This window comes from Seriola dumerili, unplaced genomic scaffold (genome assembly GCF_002260705.1).
Source record: "Seriola dumerili isolate Sdu_G_001 unplaced genomic scaffold, Sdu_1.0 BDQW01000133.1, whole genome shotgun sequence".
Taxonomy (NCBI): domain Eukaryota; kingdom Metazoa; phylum Chordata; class Actinopteri; order Carangiformes; family Carangidae; genus Seriola; species Seriola dumerili.
The window spans coordinates 372,560-388,508 of NW_019174388.1; the positions used below are offsets into that span (position 1 = coordinate 372,560).

Genomic DNA, 15,949 nt, shown 5'->3' on the forward strand with positions numbered 1-15,949 from the left:
TTAGTGGTTGAAGGTAAAATGCTGTGAAATGTCGAAATCTGTGACGTCGTATCAGCAAAGAGTCGTCTGAGTGTTCGCCTCCATAAAAGAACAAAGGTGTGTGTGTGTGTGTGTGTGTGTGTGTGTGTGTGTGTGTGTGTGTGTGTGTGTGTACCATGGTGATGTGAATGTATGTGACTGTGTGTGTGTGTGTTTTGTGTGTAGTGTTACTGAGACTCAGATGTGTGTCAGTGTGCGTTTGAAGATGTTACTCTAACAGACAGTGACAGGTAACCGTGCGGTGACCCCGATTTTCACTCTTGTTCTCCTGGATCGTTAATACTTTAAAATGTTCACATGCTGTCTCACACACACACACACACACACACACACACACACACACACACACACAGAGGTGTATCATAGCTCAGTGCTGTGACACCTACAGTAAGCACATCATCTCACAGTGATGTCAGACAGGAAGCAGATTTGGTTCAGTTCACGGTTCCTCAGGTTTTGTGTATTTGAGAAGAGGAAGAGAAGAAAGAGTTTTCTCAGACATTCACATCCACGCTGTCGGCCATCACTGTCATTAGTTAATATAAACATCTTTATTATTTCAAACCTCGTTTAAATGACGATTCCTGGTTCATCAGGTCGAGCCCAGATCCACAGAGAAACTTTATAAAATCCTTGAGGCGTGTTTGACATCTGTCCGTGCTGTTTGTCATTATTTACCAAATGTCCAGACAGTGACAGTCTCATTACACGTAATGGACAAAGTGTCTCGTTATTAACAGCTGTGAGCGATGAGTCTCATCCAGCTCTTCATCTTCATTTAAAAAAAAGCAAATAATCAAATGATAAAGAGTCATTTTGTGAAAGACTGTGTGACGGTTTTGAAACCAGTGTCTTATTTTTAATTTCGACGTCTTTTGCTGTTTTTAGTCTTTGTTTGTGTTTGTGTCTTATTTTGAAACACCCAGCTGAGATCACAGTGACTGTGTGCGCTCAGAGACCTCACAGCATCTTAACAATGAAGGTAAAAACACAACGTACCTGTGTGCTTTACTCAAGCATTTAGAGCCGAGGCTTTATCGAAGACACAAATCCTCCCGGGGGATTTGTTGTTCCATCAGACTTGCAAATGTGAGGATAAAAAGCTCATTTCTTCCGGGGTCTTTAATACTTGGAGGCAGCTCGTTGACGGCTTCATGCTGACTGTTTAATTTTAGATCCGTCTACTCTGCTATTTTTGTATTTTGCTACCAGATGTTTTTTTAATACAGTAATCTGGGACATGTTGCCTGGTCCAAAACTCACATGTACATCTTTTTAACTGAAAGTTTAATTTCACTGTGTAAGGAGACACTTCCTGTATCACCAGACCTTCTCAGGTAAATACCATAGTCACAGTAATTATATCAGCAGAGTAGAAGTCAAACATTAAGTTCTTTTTTTTTGTATCACTTTTCTTTATTGTTTTTGAACATGTTCGTCACTCGTCCAGTGGTTTGGATTTATCCTTCAAGTCAAACCCCCACACATGAGCAGAAAGCCACCAGCTTCTACAACAACAACAATGATGGTTTCCAAAATGATAATTAATAAATTACCTAAACATGTAAACATATGTTAACACATATATATGCGTACCTACATACCTGTAAACCAGAACAAACAAACACAGTTTAAAAGGAAAGAAACCGTCTCGTTTGGTAAATTAAGAAAGGAGGTTGTCAGGTGATTCCTAAAATTTGAGAAATGAATCCTATACTTTATGAAAAATGTGACTTTTCTGTTTGATCATGTACATGAGCCTTTCAGTCGCTCTGCAAGAAGAAAGGTCATTGATCCAAAGACCCCAATGTCGTCCATAAATACTTTTCCAGTGTATCCCCATAAGATGTTTGGCTTCTAATAGGCTGAGATTATCTACGGTGGCCCAGAAGGGTCAACACAGTAGGAAAGCCACAACACAAATACAAAAGTCACACTACTTATGTATTTGTGTTGTGACTTTTGTATTATGTTGATCTTTCTGGGCCTCCGTAATTAACCAGCTGACTGTCATGAGAGTCGTCAGTGACCAAGAAAACAAATCTCTGGTAGACGGAGATCTTTGTGTTAATTATTTATCTCCTATAAATACTAATGATACCTCCACATGCAGTGGAACAGTGAACCTGGCTCTGTTCTACATTTTATTTCTATTTTAATAAAAGGCAAATATATGTTATATAGTTGGTTTGGCTTCAGCTGCCTCGTCTTAATATTTTCCATCTGATCTGTAGTTTCATCTTCAGCCTGCGACAGCACAGAGCACAACCTCCATTATTCATGAGAAGAGACAGAACAACCGATCTCCCTCAATCGCTCCATTCTTCCCTCTCCTCCCTCCCCTCCCTCCTCCCTCTCTCCCCCTCCCTCCCCCCCTCTCTCCCCTCTCTCCCCCTCCCTCACCCCTTTTTCATCTCCCTCCCTCCCCTTCTCCTCTAGTTTTTCTTCCTCTGTCTACTTTTATTCTTCTTTAATTGGTTTCTCTTCTGCCAGACTCGCAGTCGACCAGTTAATGAGCTCGTCCATCTAGCGACATGTTCTGTGTGGTGTGTGTTGTTGTGTGTGTGGTGTGTGTGTGTGTGTGTGTGTGTGTGTGTGTGTGTGTGTGTGTGTGTGTGTGTGTGTGTGTGTGTGTGTGTGTGATTTCCTGTCAGTGGTTTCAGCAGTCTTCCCATAACTCCTAGTAGACTGCTGGTTTTCATATTGACTAAGAAACACTGAGCAGAACTGGTTCTGGTTCTACAGACGACAGTCAGACACGAGTTCATGTGTTTAAATGAAACATGTTTAACGTTGTTGTGCTGGTGCAGCTTGTATTAAGTTAAAATCTCTAAAATCTTTAACTTTATTCTTTGTTTATTTGGAACCTTTCGTTTCTTTGTCCAGTTTATTCCTCACAACTATGGAAGTTATTTTGCTTCACTTTGCAGAATCAGCTGATCTTCTTCAGACAAGTGTAGGAAATTAAAACCTAGTGAAACTCCTGGAAAAACAGAGTTTTAGCGGCTGTTTTAACGGCTGTTTGCTGCTGAGCAGGTGAAGACAGTGGAAGAGTTGAAAGACACTGAGATGCTTCGTGGAGCTGTGAGCGACTGTTTTCACATACAAGTTGTCCAGTGATCCTCTGTTTATAGAAAACTATTGATTATAGCTAATTAAAATCAAATGTGATTAGTGTGAGAGAAAACAACAAGTTATTTCCCATATTCTTCTTCTTTCCTGTTTTTTTGTGTCCAAGGAAAAAAAAAGATCTGCTCAGGAAACATTCATATAAACCTTCTGCTTTTCATTCATTCACTCCTCTTCCAGCCACTACGTGTGTTTGTGAAGGAGAGCGTGTTTGTCAGCTGTTAGCTCAAATGCTAAATGTTTAATGACTGTAAGTGTTTTCTGTACTTAAACACTGCGGCTGCGACACTCAGCTGCAACGAGCGACGATGGTGCAACAATAAAAAAGCTTTTCCGACTGCAGCCGTGTCGACGGAGTGTTTCACTGTGTTTCTGTTGCTCTGCAGTGGAAAAGGTGTGTTCACTATTTTCCTAATAAAAATAAATATGCTGCTTCTGTTAGCGTGTTGGAGCTACAGCACGAGGAGGCCACTGAACAACAGACGTATTCTAGTGATTGAAACACACTGACCACGGATCTGAGGGGGGGACGAGGAGATTATGAGGAAGCTTCTCTGGATGTTTTAGTTTGAGTGTTTCTGATGTGTAAGAGGAATAATCCTGATCACTGAGGGTTTTACAGTGAGTGTTGCGTCAGGCTTAAAGGTGATGGGAGGTTTGGTCGGTATCGGTTTTACCTTGACCCTGGTGTCGCCCAGTTGTTGGACCTTCCCTCCTCTCCTCACGGTTATCTGTAGTGGACGAGGACGCCAGTGTTATTTTAGCTCCATTGATTGTGGGTAATAAATAGCCTGAGAGCGAAGTGCTGCTGGTAAAAGCTGAGAGGAGGAATCCCCCGGGGCGAAGCTAAAGCCGGACCAGGTCCCTATCGGAGGCCCACAGCACAGAGAGAGAGAGAGAGAGAGAGAGATCGAGTAAATGTCAATAGCTGGAGCCTTTGAAAGGAACTAAAATAGATCCACTTATCAGACACCTCACTGTCACGCATCAGATATTTTAGGGTTGTGCTAAAGATTTTCTTAAGTGTCCATTAATGGACTCGGTACCGATTGATCTCCGGGATTCAAGTCATGAAATCCTCCACCTGCACAGGAAGAGACGTCATTAGTGCAGAGAGTAACGAGCTTCAGCTCCAGGTCTGAGGCCGAACACAGACCAGCCTCTCTCTTTAATGTGGAAACAGACTCTCCGGCCGTCGGATGATGGACTCTGTAAGGGTTTGAAATTCTCCCAAGGGCTTTTAATTTGCTGAATCAGAGGAAGTGACTCCAGAGTCAGTGTGAACCTGGACAGCAGTGAGGGGAAGCACACAGGTGATGATGATGATGAAGGTAGAATGAAAGTGAAGCTTTGGATCATTTCAAGCTTCTTTACCGTGGAAACAGCAGCTGACTAAACAATCTTACTTTAACATCCATTTTGTAGCTTGACTGATGCTTTCTGTCACATTGCATGGTCTTCATCTGCAGATAGTTTGAGTGTCCCAGAATCAAAGATGTTCAAATTTCCATTATTGTATAAGAACTTTAATGGATTGAACAGCTCCGCCTCGTTCTTCCTGTAACAGCTTCATGATGATCGTGTTGTTGAAACGTGTTTCTAATATTTTCCCTCATTATGTTTGTAAATGTTTGATGAAACAGAATCACCTCAGTATAATGATGATGATCTTAGTGATGAACATGTATTTAAATGATCAAAGTCACTTAGAAAAGAACATTATCTTTGCACATTACCAGATTACTGATGCAGGGATTAAAAACATTATAATGTGATGGAACTGTAACAATTAATTAATGAGTTGATTGATAATCAGTCAAGTGATTTCTAACTTTTCTTACCGAACAAACAGCAGATGGAAAAAGTCTCGTTGGTCTTTGGGAAATTATAACAAACATTTCATGAACAGAATTATGAATCAGTTCATTCAGAAAATAATCTGCAGATTAATCAATAATGAAAATAGTTTGTTGCAGCGCTGGTGGTTCAGGTTACAGTGTGTGTGTGTGTGTGTGTGTGTGTGTGTGTGTGTGTGTGTGTTTCCACGCCTCACACAGGTGAGAGGATTACTGATGACTCGGCTTCATGTGTCTTTCCTCAGGTAAGCTCGTGGTCGGTGGAGGAGCTGCGGCTGAGACTCGCCTCTCTGGACCCTCAGATGGAGCAGGAGATCGAGGAGATCCGTCAGCGCTACCAGGCCAAGAGGCAGCCCATCATGGACGCCATCGAGGCCAAGAAACGGCGGCAGCAGAACTTCTGAGGAGAACCAGCTGATCTCCTCACCAGCAGCTGCTCAGACGGTGCTGAGGTTTCCTGCTCAGGAGATGATGCAGCTGGATGTGACGTCTGATTTAGAAGAAACCTCTGATGATCATGGAGCCGCTGAGTTTGTTAAACTGAGACTTGATGTCAGAAGAACGTCCAAAGAGCTGAGAGACAGAAATCACTGACGTTTGATTTGAGGTTCCCTCTGTTCGGCCTGTTTGAGAAGATCTTTGAGAACTTGTTTTGTGACTCATCATCATCATCGTCATCATCATCGTCATCATCATCGTCATCATCGTCATCATCATCGTCATCATCATCATCGTCATCATCATCGTCATCATCATCATCATCATCATCATCATCATCATCATCATCGTCGTCATCATCATCAGCTGATCTGGATTTCTTTCTGTTTCTGTCAGTTTTTTTTAGCTTGTCCACTGTCGTCTTCAGCCGCAGTGATGATTGTTGATCATGTGGTACAGGATCGTGTGAACAGCTGACTCTTCAGCTTAGGTACGCCTCATTGATCCATCAGCTGTTCTGTAGTAAACACTGATGCTGCTGCTCAGTGTTTCCTCTCTGGAGAAAAGTATCTCGTCTAGAAATGTTACCTGCTCCTGAACGTTTGTAAAATATTCTGAAGATACGAGGTTTTGTTCCAGCAGGTGATTTCACCCTTTATGTCACAACTTGTTATTTTCTAAACACAGATCATTATTAACCTTTGAAAAGCATCTGTGAATGATGAAGTGAACATGTGTTTGCTACAGCACCAGCCTGTTCAGTCGTGAATGGTGATCAGTTTCCTCGTCTAAACTTTCTCTTCTAAAGTTGCTCATGAGAAACATTTTCTTTAATCTGGTACGTCTCTAGGTTTCTGTTTTTACTCGTGTAGCTGTTTTTATTTTGTTTTTCCTAAAAAGAAAGTGACACTTAGATTTCTCTCAGTTCTGTGTCGTCACGCAGCAAACTGCACACGCATCAGTAGAGCGACTTTTCCAGGCTTTTTCAATGTGGAGTGGAATCATTAAAAAACAAAAAGCTCCTTTAATGGAAAACAGTCACTTAAAGCCTCGATGATGAGGACATTGTTGTTTCCTAAAAATGTTTTACAAGCTCCCAGACGAACATTCAGACTCACAGACGTTAATGAGTCGTCTTTATGAACATGTTGGTCCTGAGTTCTGTGTGTGACTCATTTTCTTTCTTTGTTTGTTTGTTGTTTGGATCAGCTGTCGGTCGAGCTCAGTGGATCCCAACCTGAGGGTCAAAATAAATCTGATGATTAAAAGTGAAACAAAGAAAAACACAAAAATATATCTGTTCTGGTCACACGTCCATGTAGCGTTTATAATCACTATAGGAACGTGTAATAAATGGTTTATAACAGAGTAATAATGTAGTTTAAACAGATTTTGAAGTGTTTGTATTTGTTTAACAGCAGCATCAGTTATGTGTGTCCACAGGAGGAGTTACAGTTGTTACTTTAATAAACATGTAGAGCTGCATATTGCACATTATAGTGTGTTATAAACCATTTATTACATGTCTATACGCGGCCTGTAAATACTAACTACAGGGAGCTGGAATTAAAGTAAAGATGTTCTTCATATCTTCGTTATTTTCAAATGACTTGGTTAAAAATATAGGCGTGTTCAATGATGATGGTTGGCACGGCGACACCACTTCATCTAATGGGATCCACTGACCTGACGTTCAAGCTGTATTTAATTGTCTAAAGCCGAAGTTTTAATTTACTGATTGTTTAGAAAGTGAACGCACCAGAATGTTTGGAAGGGAAGGAAGTTTAATCTTCTCTTTGTGCAGCCACCACTGTCCTTCCCTGTGTTTAATTAGGGGTTTTATTTCAGTGTCCCGCGTCTCTTTTTTCTCCTATGTAAGCAGAAAAAAAAAATTTATGGAACAGATTCAACAAAGCTTTTATTTCCTGGATTGATCAGTGTGATCTGGCACAGTAAACTCAGAGAGATTGAGTCCCAGAGACGAGCCAAGGAGCCGCAGACTCGGAGCTGGAGTCGACCCAGGTCTGATTCACCCCCACTTCTAACATTCCTCTAAGCCACCCGCTCCTGTCGATGGACATCCAGCACAAAATACAACAAGGGACCATTTATATTTTTATACACAGCTTTAGTGTTTACACAGTCCGATAGGAGTCAGAATAAAAAACAGCTACTCAGGTCATAAAGCTCCTCAGGGGTGTAAAATAATGACTGTAGATAGTTTAGAGATCTTCACACACAGAGTTACGTCTGTAAATATGAACAACACTGGGCTGTATCTGTATATAGTGATTCATTTGATGAGTTGAAAGGTTCGATTTAAAAACAGAGACACTTCTCAGTAAATGATTGTTTTGAATATTGAGCAGCATCGCATGTTTTTGGAGAGAAACCTGCTTCAGCTGGAGTTAAAGTCCAGCCCTGATGACAGAGTGCTGCTCTGTGTGCAGGACTCCATGTTCCTCTGTAAGATAATGACTTATGAGCACAAGCAAAGCACAAGGGATTTTTTTTATTTCTGCCTTATCTTGTCAACTTTGTTTGCAACTGCTGTTTTTCGTTGGTCAGTGATCTAAATATCTAAATATAGAAACTGTTTGGAAAAAGGGAAAAAAAATAATAATGGAGCTTGTCAGTTATTAAATTTGATGCATGAGCTGTTTGGTGCTGGAAGTGAAGTGAAGCTACTCTGCATCAGGAATTCAGTCGTAATCACTGGAGAACAGAGACATGAACCTGAACCACTGTTTGTTTCCTGCCTTAGTCACAGAATTGACTTTGTGATGCTGTTGGTGATTGTCTGAACTTTAAACATGTTGTTGTTGTTGTTGTTGTTGTTGTTGTGTACAAGTGGATGACGAATGAGGTCAAAACAAAACTTAATGTTCATTTTACACCGGCAGCACGAAGCTCCTCACACAAGAATTATTACTGATCCACTGCTTTATTTTAATTAGCAGTGACATTTGAGCTTCATTTAAACTCGTGGTTTTCTGCTAAAAATGATTGTTTCTTCAATAAGACACATCAGGAATTAAACTGATGGTGCTGTGATTTAATTTATTTACTGTCTGCAGGTAATAGATGATATTTCAGCAGCACAACCAGCTCATAAGGTTCTGTTTTATTTAATGAGGGAATCAGTTACAATGTGTGAATCCTACTGAAACACATGCAGTGTCTGGATTCATCATATCTCAAGTGTTACCACTGTTCAGGCTGCGCCAGTGTTTAATTTATTCATTTTCATAGTCCGTCTACAGCAGCTCAAATATCAGGGTTTTTATTTTCTAATATCCTTTTTCCTTGTGACACTTTCAGGCGTGTTCATGTTTTTATGTGTGTGCTCTAGTGTCAGCTCAGTTTTCAAGTAGAGAAAAATAATTACTATGAAATGTTCAAATACAAACCGTCATTGTTAAACTGTGATACCTGCAAAAGTGAACAAATAAAAGAAAAATAACTAATCAGCAGCTGGTAGAGACACGGAGCAAAGACACAGATTTACAATAAACAGCTGATTTTAAGACAAATCACGGGTGAGTGAGGAGCCACACTGACTGACCTGAAAGTGTTTTGAGTTTTGAGAATTCAGACGTTTTCACTGCCTCGTTTCTCGGCCTCTTTTATGTGCAGAATTTATGTTTGTTTTTTTCAGGCATGTGAGCATCTGCTGTCAACTCGTCTGTTCTGGCTCTTTCTCGTGTTTTGCACTCGCCCTGTGTGAAGTATATCTGCCTTAAAGTATGCAGTGGAAGTCATACATATGTTTGAGATCACTGATGTTTGCTTTGAGTATTTTATTTTTGTTTGCTTGTCTAATAAAGAAACAAATAATAAAGGAAACATAAGAAACATCTTCTTTACAGTTTCACACTTTTTACAGTACATTTTAAAAAAGTAAGAGTTTGATCATCAACATTTACATTTTCCATCATCTGATTATCACTTGTTAGTTGTTGTTTTGGCTCTTAATATAAAACCAGTGATAAACTTTACCTAAACAAAATTGAAAGTGTGTAATAGCAGCAAAATGTTCAAGTGTCAATAATCAGTAAAAGCAGGAAATGTCCCATGTTAGAGTGAGTTTATTCTGATTTAGTCCCACACACTGTCCTGCTGCTCCAGATACTTCATAGAACACCAAATGTGGATTAATCCGCCGATGAAAGTCCCCAACATATGCACTATTACCTCTTATTTGATAAAATTACAGCGAGCAGCTGATGTAGGAAATCACTGAGCCTATTAAAATAAAACTTTATCTGTGAGCACTTTTTCAAAGATATATTTATATCCTCAGTAGGAACCAATGGTTGTGGGCCGCAAACAGGGTGGAGATGTTTTTTTTTTTTTTTGTGATATTTGTTGATAATATGAAAATGATAAAATATTACTGATCCCAGTTAAATAAAGACAACAGTTTCACTGCATCACAACAACAACCTTGGAAACGTGATAAGAAACCCTCACAATGATAAGAAGCAGGAGGTTATTGTTAGATATCTTTTGCTTCTTGATCTTAAACGATGTAATCATGATATATTTAATGTTTTCACTCTAATAATTAATCATTTAATCCATTAAGTGTAGTTGTCTGTGCAAACACTGTAATTTCACAACCGTGATGTGTCTCAATTCTCATACTTTCATATAAAATTGAGTGTAAAACGATGAACCCTTGTCTCAACGGTCGCCATCTTGGCTACGTAAGGAAAGAGGAGGGACCACCAACGTACGTCCGCGTACGTACGTACGTCGTCGGCGCCAATGGCGGCCAATAATTTCCATGTCGCGTGACCCAGGAGGGCAGACACAGGAAAGTAAAACGTTCACTTTCTAGTCAAGTGAGAAAATCAGGCGACAGGTGGGCGACAATCACGGTCACAAGTTGCGATCATCATTTCCGGTGAGTATGCAACGGCCATGTTTGATCCGAGACAACACACAGTGTCTGAATTCACACATTAATGTCTGTGAGTATACTTTGTTCATAGTGTAGCAGATGTGAGATAGACAACAAACAGTCTTCAGATATATGCTTAAATTCATCCGTTGCACAAAGCGGTTTAGTTCTTGACTATACTAAATCCATAGAGTAAACCGGGCTGTGGTCAAATGAATTCTGGGTAAATTAAGATTTTTTCAAAATAAAATTAAAAATGGCCGACTGCGGGGCCATAGGTGACCGCTCAGCCCCGTTTACCCTCAGCAGAAAATGTTTGTCTGTGGGAAGAATTTAACAGTTACAACGACGTTTTACATGGGAAATTCAGCGAAGAGTTAAACAATAAAAAGAAAAATGGCCGCGGGCTCCATAACAATGTTAGCAAACCACAATTTACGAGCCTTTTTTTGTTGTTGTTGGGTGCTGGTTAGCGCAGGTGTCTGATTGTTACCATGGTAACATTGGTCTCAGCCTGGGGGTAAAGTTTCTAATGTTTTTGGCTTAAAATGAGCCAGTCTTTATTTTTATGAAACAGTCTTAGTATATCACACACTGGTCCCACACTGCAGACCAGTGTGTGATATATATATATATATATACATATATACATATATATATATCTGTCCCCACATGCTCTCCGTCAGATTTGTGTCTCTTTTGATCTTCATCATGTTTTGATCTGTTTTTTATTTCGCCTCAGCCTGACCCTTTATGCTTTGTTTGCCTACTTGGATTTTTGTATGCTTGTGTTTTTTTTTCCCAAGTGAAGACTCTTTAGTTTTACATCCTCCTCCTGAGTCGAGCTCTGGGCTTGTTGTTCTGAGAGCCGTGCTGCCTTCATCATCGTCAGTCCTGACTGGAGGACAGAGCGACTCGGCTCACTGTCGGTTAGATTTCCTGAAAGCTTCTCCTGTCCCATCATATCCGTCACTAAACACTGAAACTTCTGAGGCACAGCTCGTTCCCTTCCCCTCATCTCTTCTCCGTGTCCAGAGTTCTGTCTGCCAAAATAGCAGAAATGAATTTTTAATCAGCCGGACACGAATCTGATCTCTGTCTCCTTCACAGTGACTGTGGGTGTGCTGTTGCTCTCAGCCCAAACAGAGACAGAGATGTGTGTGTGTGTGTGTGTGTGTGGTCAGTAAAAATAGATTTTTTTGCTGTGTATTTTAAATGAAGACTGTTGGATTTATTGTAATTCATTCTGCATTGAGACATAATTCAATAAAAAGGCTCAGTTATTCCTTCATGCATCATTGAGCTGCTGTAGCTGTCTGGTCTGGAGATATATCAAACTGAACACTCAATAGCTCTAAGGAGTGTGAGGACAGTTTATCTTTTCTATTCACTTTTTATTTGCATAAAATCCTAAACATTACTGAAATATCAGCTGAGGCGGAAATGATGAATTGATGAAGGTGTTTAAAGAGACTGAGGTCAGAGTTCAGATATCACTGACACACCTGTCCTGGAAACTACCTGTACTCTTGAGAACACTTTTCCTCTACTCTGAAAACCAAACTCGAAATGATTCTTATTCTTTAGTAACTCTAACTTCTCAGTATTTATTATTGTTATTATAAGTATTATTATTATCATTATGTTACACACTTGTAATAAGTAAATAAAGGTGCATAACGAATGCTGAGTACTGAAAGTAAAACCACAAACCAGGATAGGAGATCTTCAGTTTTCCCCCCCGCCAACATCTGGTTACTAAGTTTCAATGTTAGAAAGTGGTGATCCAACAAACAGACGGAAGTGAAAACACACGAGTCACCAGATCAACCAGCGGTGACATCATTAGGATTACAAGTTAAAGTTAAAATAACATTCATGTAAATTTATTTGATTTTAGTTCAAGTTCGACACAGTTCCTCATTAAAACACACAAAGAAGAGAAAACATGCACATCTGTCCAGGGAGGTAAAACAGATGTTGATATGCTTTGACTTTGCAGCTGAATCTCAACCAAAACATGTTTTTATTTTTTCCACATACTTCTTTCTGTCATCGTGGTAAAGAGCCAAACACTGAGCTGAGTGTCAGGGCAGGGAAACATCATGAGAAGTCTTTTCAGACCATCATAAAAACATCAGCGTCTTCCTCACTTTCCCCCTCTGACAGATAACGGAGCTCTCGGTCCTGACTCGTCGTGGCAGAGCATCAAACTGTGTTAGCATCAACCTCTCTCCTCTTTGAGGCTCGGACCAACATCCATCAGCTCAGCTCCACGGCCGTCTTCATGCAGTCGCCTCCTGCTCGTCTTTCAGAGCGGAGGTTTGGCGGAGGAGAGGTGTGAGCTGTGGAGGAATCACCTGCATTTAAAGGGTCGGTTCAGAAAACAAAACTAAAGTATTACTTACACCCAGTTGTATCGACCCACACAGATTTCCTTAGATTTCTTTGTACGACCTCAAACGTTCTCGTGGAAAACTGTCCACTCTCTGAAGGCGATACTGGTTGAACTGGAACTGCAGGTCACAGACTGGTTGATACTGGCCGACTTCACATTAAAACTCAGGGTGTTTTGACACAGTTAGATCTTTGGTGACCAGTTAGTAAGATTTACTCAAGTGCTGTACTTAAATACAAATTTGAGGTACTTGTACTGTATTTGAGCGTTTCTATTTTACTCCACTTCTCCGCTAGTTTAATTCGAGAGCTTTAGTTACTAGATACTTTTTACTTATTAAAGCAAACCGGCGGATCTGAACCCTTTTATCTTGTGACTCGTTGAAACCAGGTCTGGTTGTGCCTCCATGTTTCAGATGTCTGAGGGATGTTGGGATGATTTATACTGGTTCATAGTTCTGGGTTGTTTGCAGTACTATGAACACACTGTTGTTTTACTCGCGCTGGTGCAAGAGTACTTCAAGGAGTTTTATTCACAGCTGGTTGAGTAACTTTGACCCAGCTGCTCGTTCATGCATTGTTGAACTGTTAGGATCCTTCATGTGTTCATGTTGTGTTCATGTTGTGTTCATGTTGTGTTCATGTTGTGTTCATGTTGTGTTCATGGTGGATTTGATGGTTAATATTAAATGTCTCTCTGGATCGTCTCACTCAGCATCAGATACGTCACTTTTTAAGAGACGGAGAGACGGTCCAACACTTCCTGTCATTACCAGGGAAGAAACCGTGCTTCAGAAAGCTCAGTTGTCACATACAGCATATTATTTAAATGTTAATACAACACTGTGTATTATGCTTCAGTTGTTTAGCTGCTGCAGGTGAGAGAAGGTCCTGCTCTCTGCAGGAGAGGACGAGGCCTCAGACCCAGGGAGGAGACCTCAGGTCAGTTACTGACGAGCAGCCTGAGTTTCTACTTTTGACACTTTCAGTACGTTTTACTGACGATGCTTCTGTACTATAGATTTTAAATGCATGAGCTCGTCTTCCAGCACTGATATGGATCATAAATAAAGTGGCAACACAAATTCTATACATAAAACATTATTATTTCGACTCTGTCGCTGATTTAAAATCAACTGACACACAAACACACAAAACTCTTGTTCCTTTTTTTTTTATTTTAGAAACATGCACTTTTTATCTTTCACCTTTTTATTTTGCTTCATGTCATTTCCAGCTTGTTTTTCATTAACATTTTCTTTTTTAAAAACACATTAGACTTGAAATGAACCAGATCCAGAGAAAAAGATAGAAGAGGAAACAAGGACAACGTGGAGTCCAGTCGAGGAGTAAAGGAAAGTGACAGAAACAGAGGAAGGGAGATGCTCAGCAGTTTACTGTCTCCTCTGTCTGCAGCATCATCCATGATATTAAATGACACTTTGACAGGTGTGATCCACTCTCCAGTGAACAGCAGTTTCATTCTGTAAATGAAGCGTTTGGCACAAAGCCACTGACGCAGCCTTCACACTGAACCCGTCCAGATGTTTCATGTGTTTTTTTGTGGCTTGAATTGAACAGGATTCACTCTTTTATAGAAACAGAAGAAACTCGAATCTTTAATAAGTTGGTTTTTCTGTTTGTGTTTGTCGACGGCTGCAGTTACAGAGAAACCTGAAGGTCAGTGCGTCACCTTGGAGCTGATGAAGGCGATAAGTTTGTCAGTTGCTCCAGACAAAAATATCTCAACAACTGTTGGATGGATTGTTATAAAATTCACGGTTTTAAGAGGAATGATGAATTTTTATGGATTTGAGTGAAATGTCTGAACAACTATTGGATTAATTGAGATTTGGCTCAGACCTTCATGTTCCTTCAGGATTCACTGAACGTTTTCAATGATCCTGTCCAGGATGATAATCCTGTGTCGCTGCTGCTGCTACAAGTTCTCTCACTGCGGCAGTGAAATACTTTAATGTCCCCTGTGACGGTTCTTCACATTTACAAGAGACCAGACTCAAAGCTTTTAGCTTAGCTTAGCACAAAGACTGTAAACTGAGGGAAACAGTTAGCCTGGTTCTGTCTCCCTCTGTTCCCAGCAAGAACAGAAGCCGAGAAACTCACAAATGTTTTTTTATCTCGTTATCTCAAGACAACAGAGCTCGTCATCCCGAGATAACGAGATGTTATCAGGAGAAAACGATTTAGAATGACACTAATACACTAAGTCGTGGTAACACTCCTCCTTAGCAACAACCCTTAGTAACTCGTTAGCTGATGAGGTCTGATCTGATAATGATCTTGTATGAAAAGACACCGTGTGATTTCTGCCCTTGTTTGAAATATTCTCTGATGATCAATGTGTCGTCATGACATTTTCACTTTATTGCACTAGACGTTTCCATCTGCATCTGATCTCTGACTAACAAATTAATTATCATGAGAAAACAAGCTTTGATATCTCGAGATAACGATATAATTACCTCGTTAACTCGGGATAACAACAGACCGGTGATAATGTTATGTTATCTCGGGATAATGAGCTTTGTTTTCTCGACATAACGGGATAAAAAATATTTGCGAGTACGGCCTTTCTTCTTCTCTGACTACGTCCCAGAATAACAAAGAAAATAATAATATTTCCCAAAAATGTTGAACTTTTCCTTTTAATATCTTTTCTTTCTACTTCTTCTTCCACAGAAGGCTCCAGTTTGTCGTGATATGTTTTTATTGAGTTTCTTTCACTGCAGCATGCTGTTTCACTTCCCTTCTTCTCTAAATCTCACCTTTTGTTTTTGGTTACATGTTTTTTTCTGTCATTCTTCACATCCATGTTTTTAGAAACTCGTCTGTGAACGAACCTCCAGCCTGAAACAGGCACAGATCAGACCAACAAACCACAGCCTGTCATGGAAGACCTAAAGTTTTATCATGTACAGAGCGAACTCTAATCATTCAGAAGCATCTACTGAAACACTTGATTTATCCTCCTCCATGTTTGTTTGAGCGGATGCAGAGATTAATGACAGTGAGCGGTCAGAGAGCGACAGAAGATTCAGGTCAGAACTGAACACATGAAACTTCACATGGTTTCATGTGTTCCTGATGATCTGTGTCTGAGTCTGAGCAGCTTTAATCTCCAGTGTGAACGCAGCCGTCAGCGGCTGGCGTTCAGCTGATGACA

The 15,949-nt window shown here is 40.3% G+C and overlaps 1 protein-coding gene across 1 annotated transcript in view; it reads left to right on the plus strand.

Moving 5' to 3' along the window:
• Window positions 1-5,756, plus strand: part of LOC111224361 (serine/threonine-protein kinase 4-like) — a 31,719-nt gene extending 25,963 nt beyond the window's left edge. The window contains exon 11 of the mRNA XM_022748820.1: window positions 5,270-5,756. Within this exon, the coding sequence (XP_022604541.1) occupies window positions 5,270-5,428 (159 nt within the window). The 3' untranslated portion in view covers window positions 5,429-5,756. The remainder of the gene's footprint in view (window positions 1-5,269) is intronic.
• The last annotated feature ends 10,193 nt before the right edge of the window (window positions 5,757-15,949 follow it).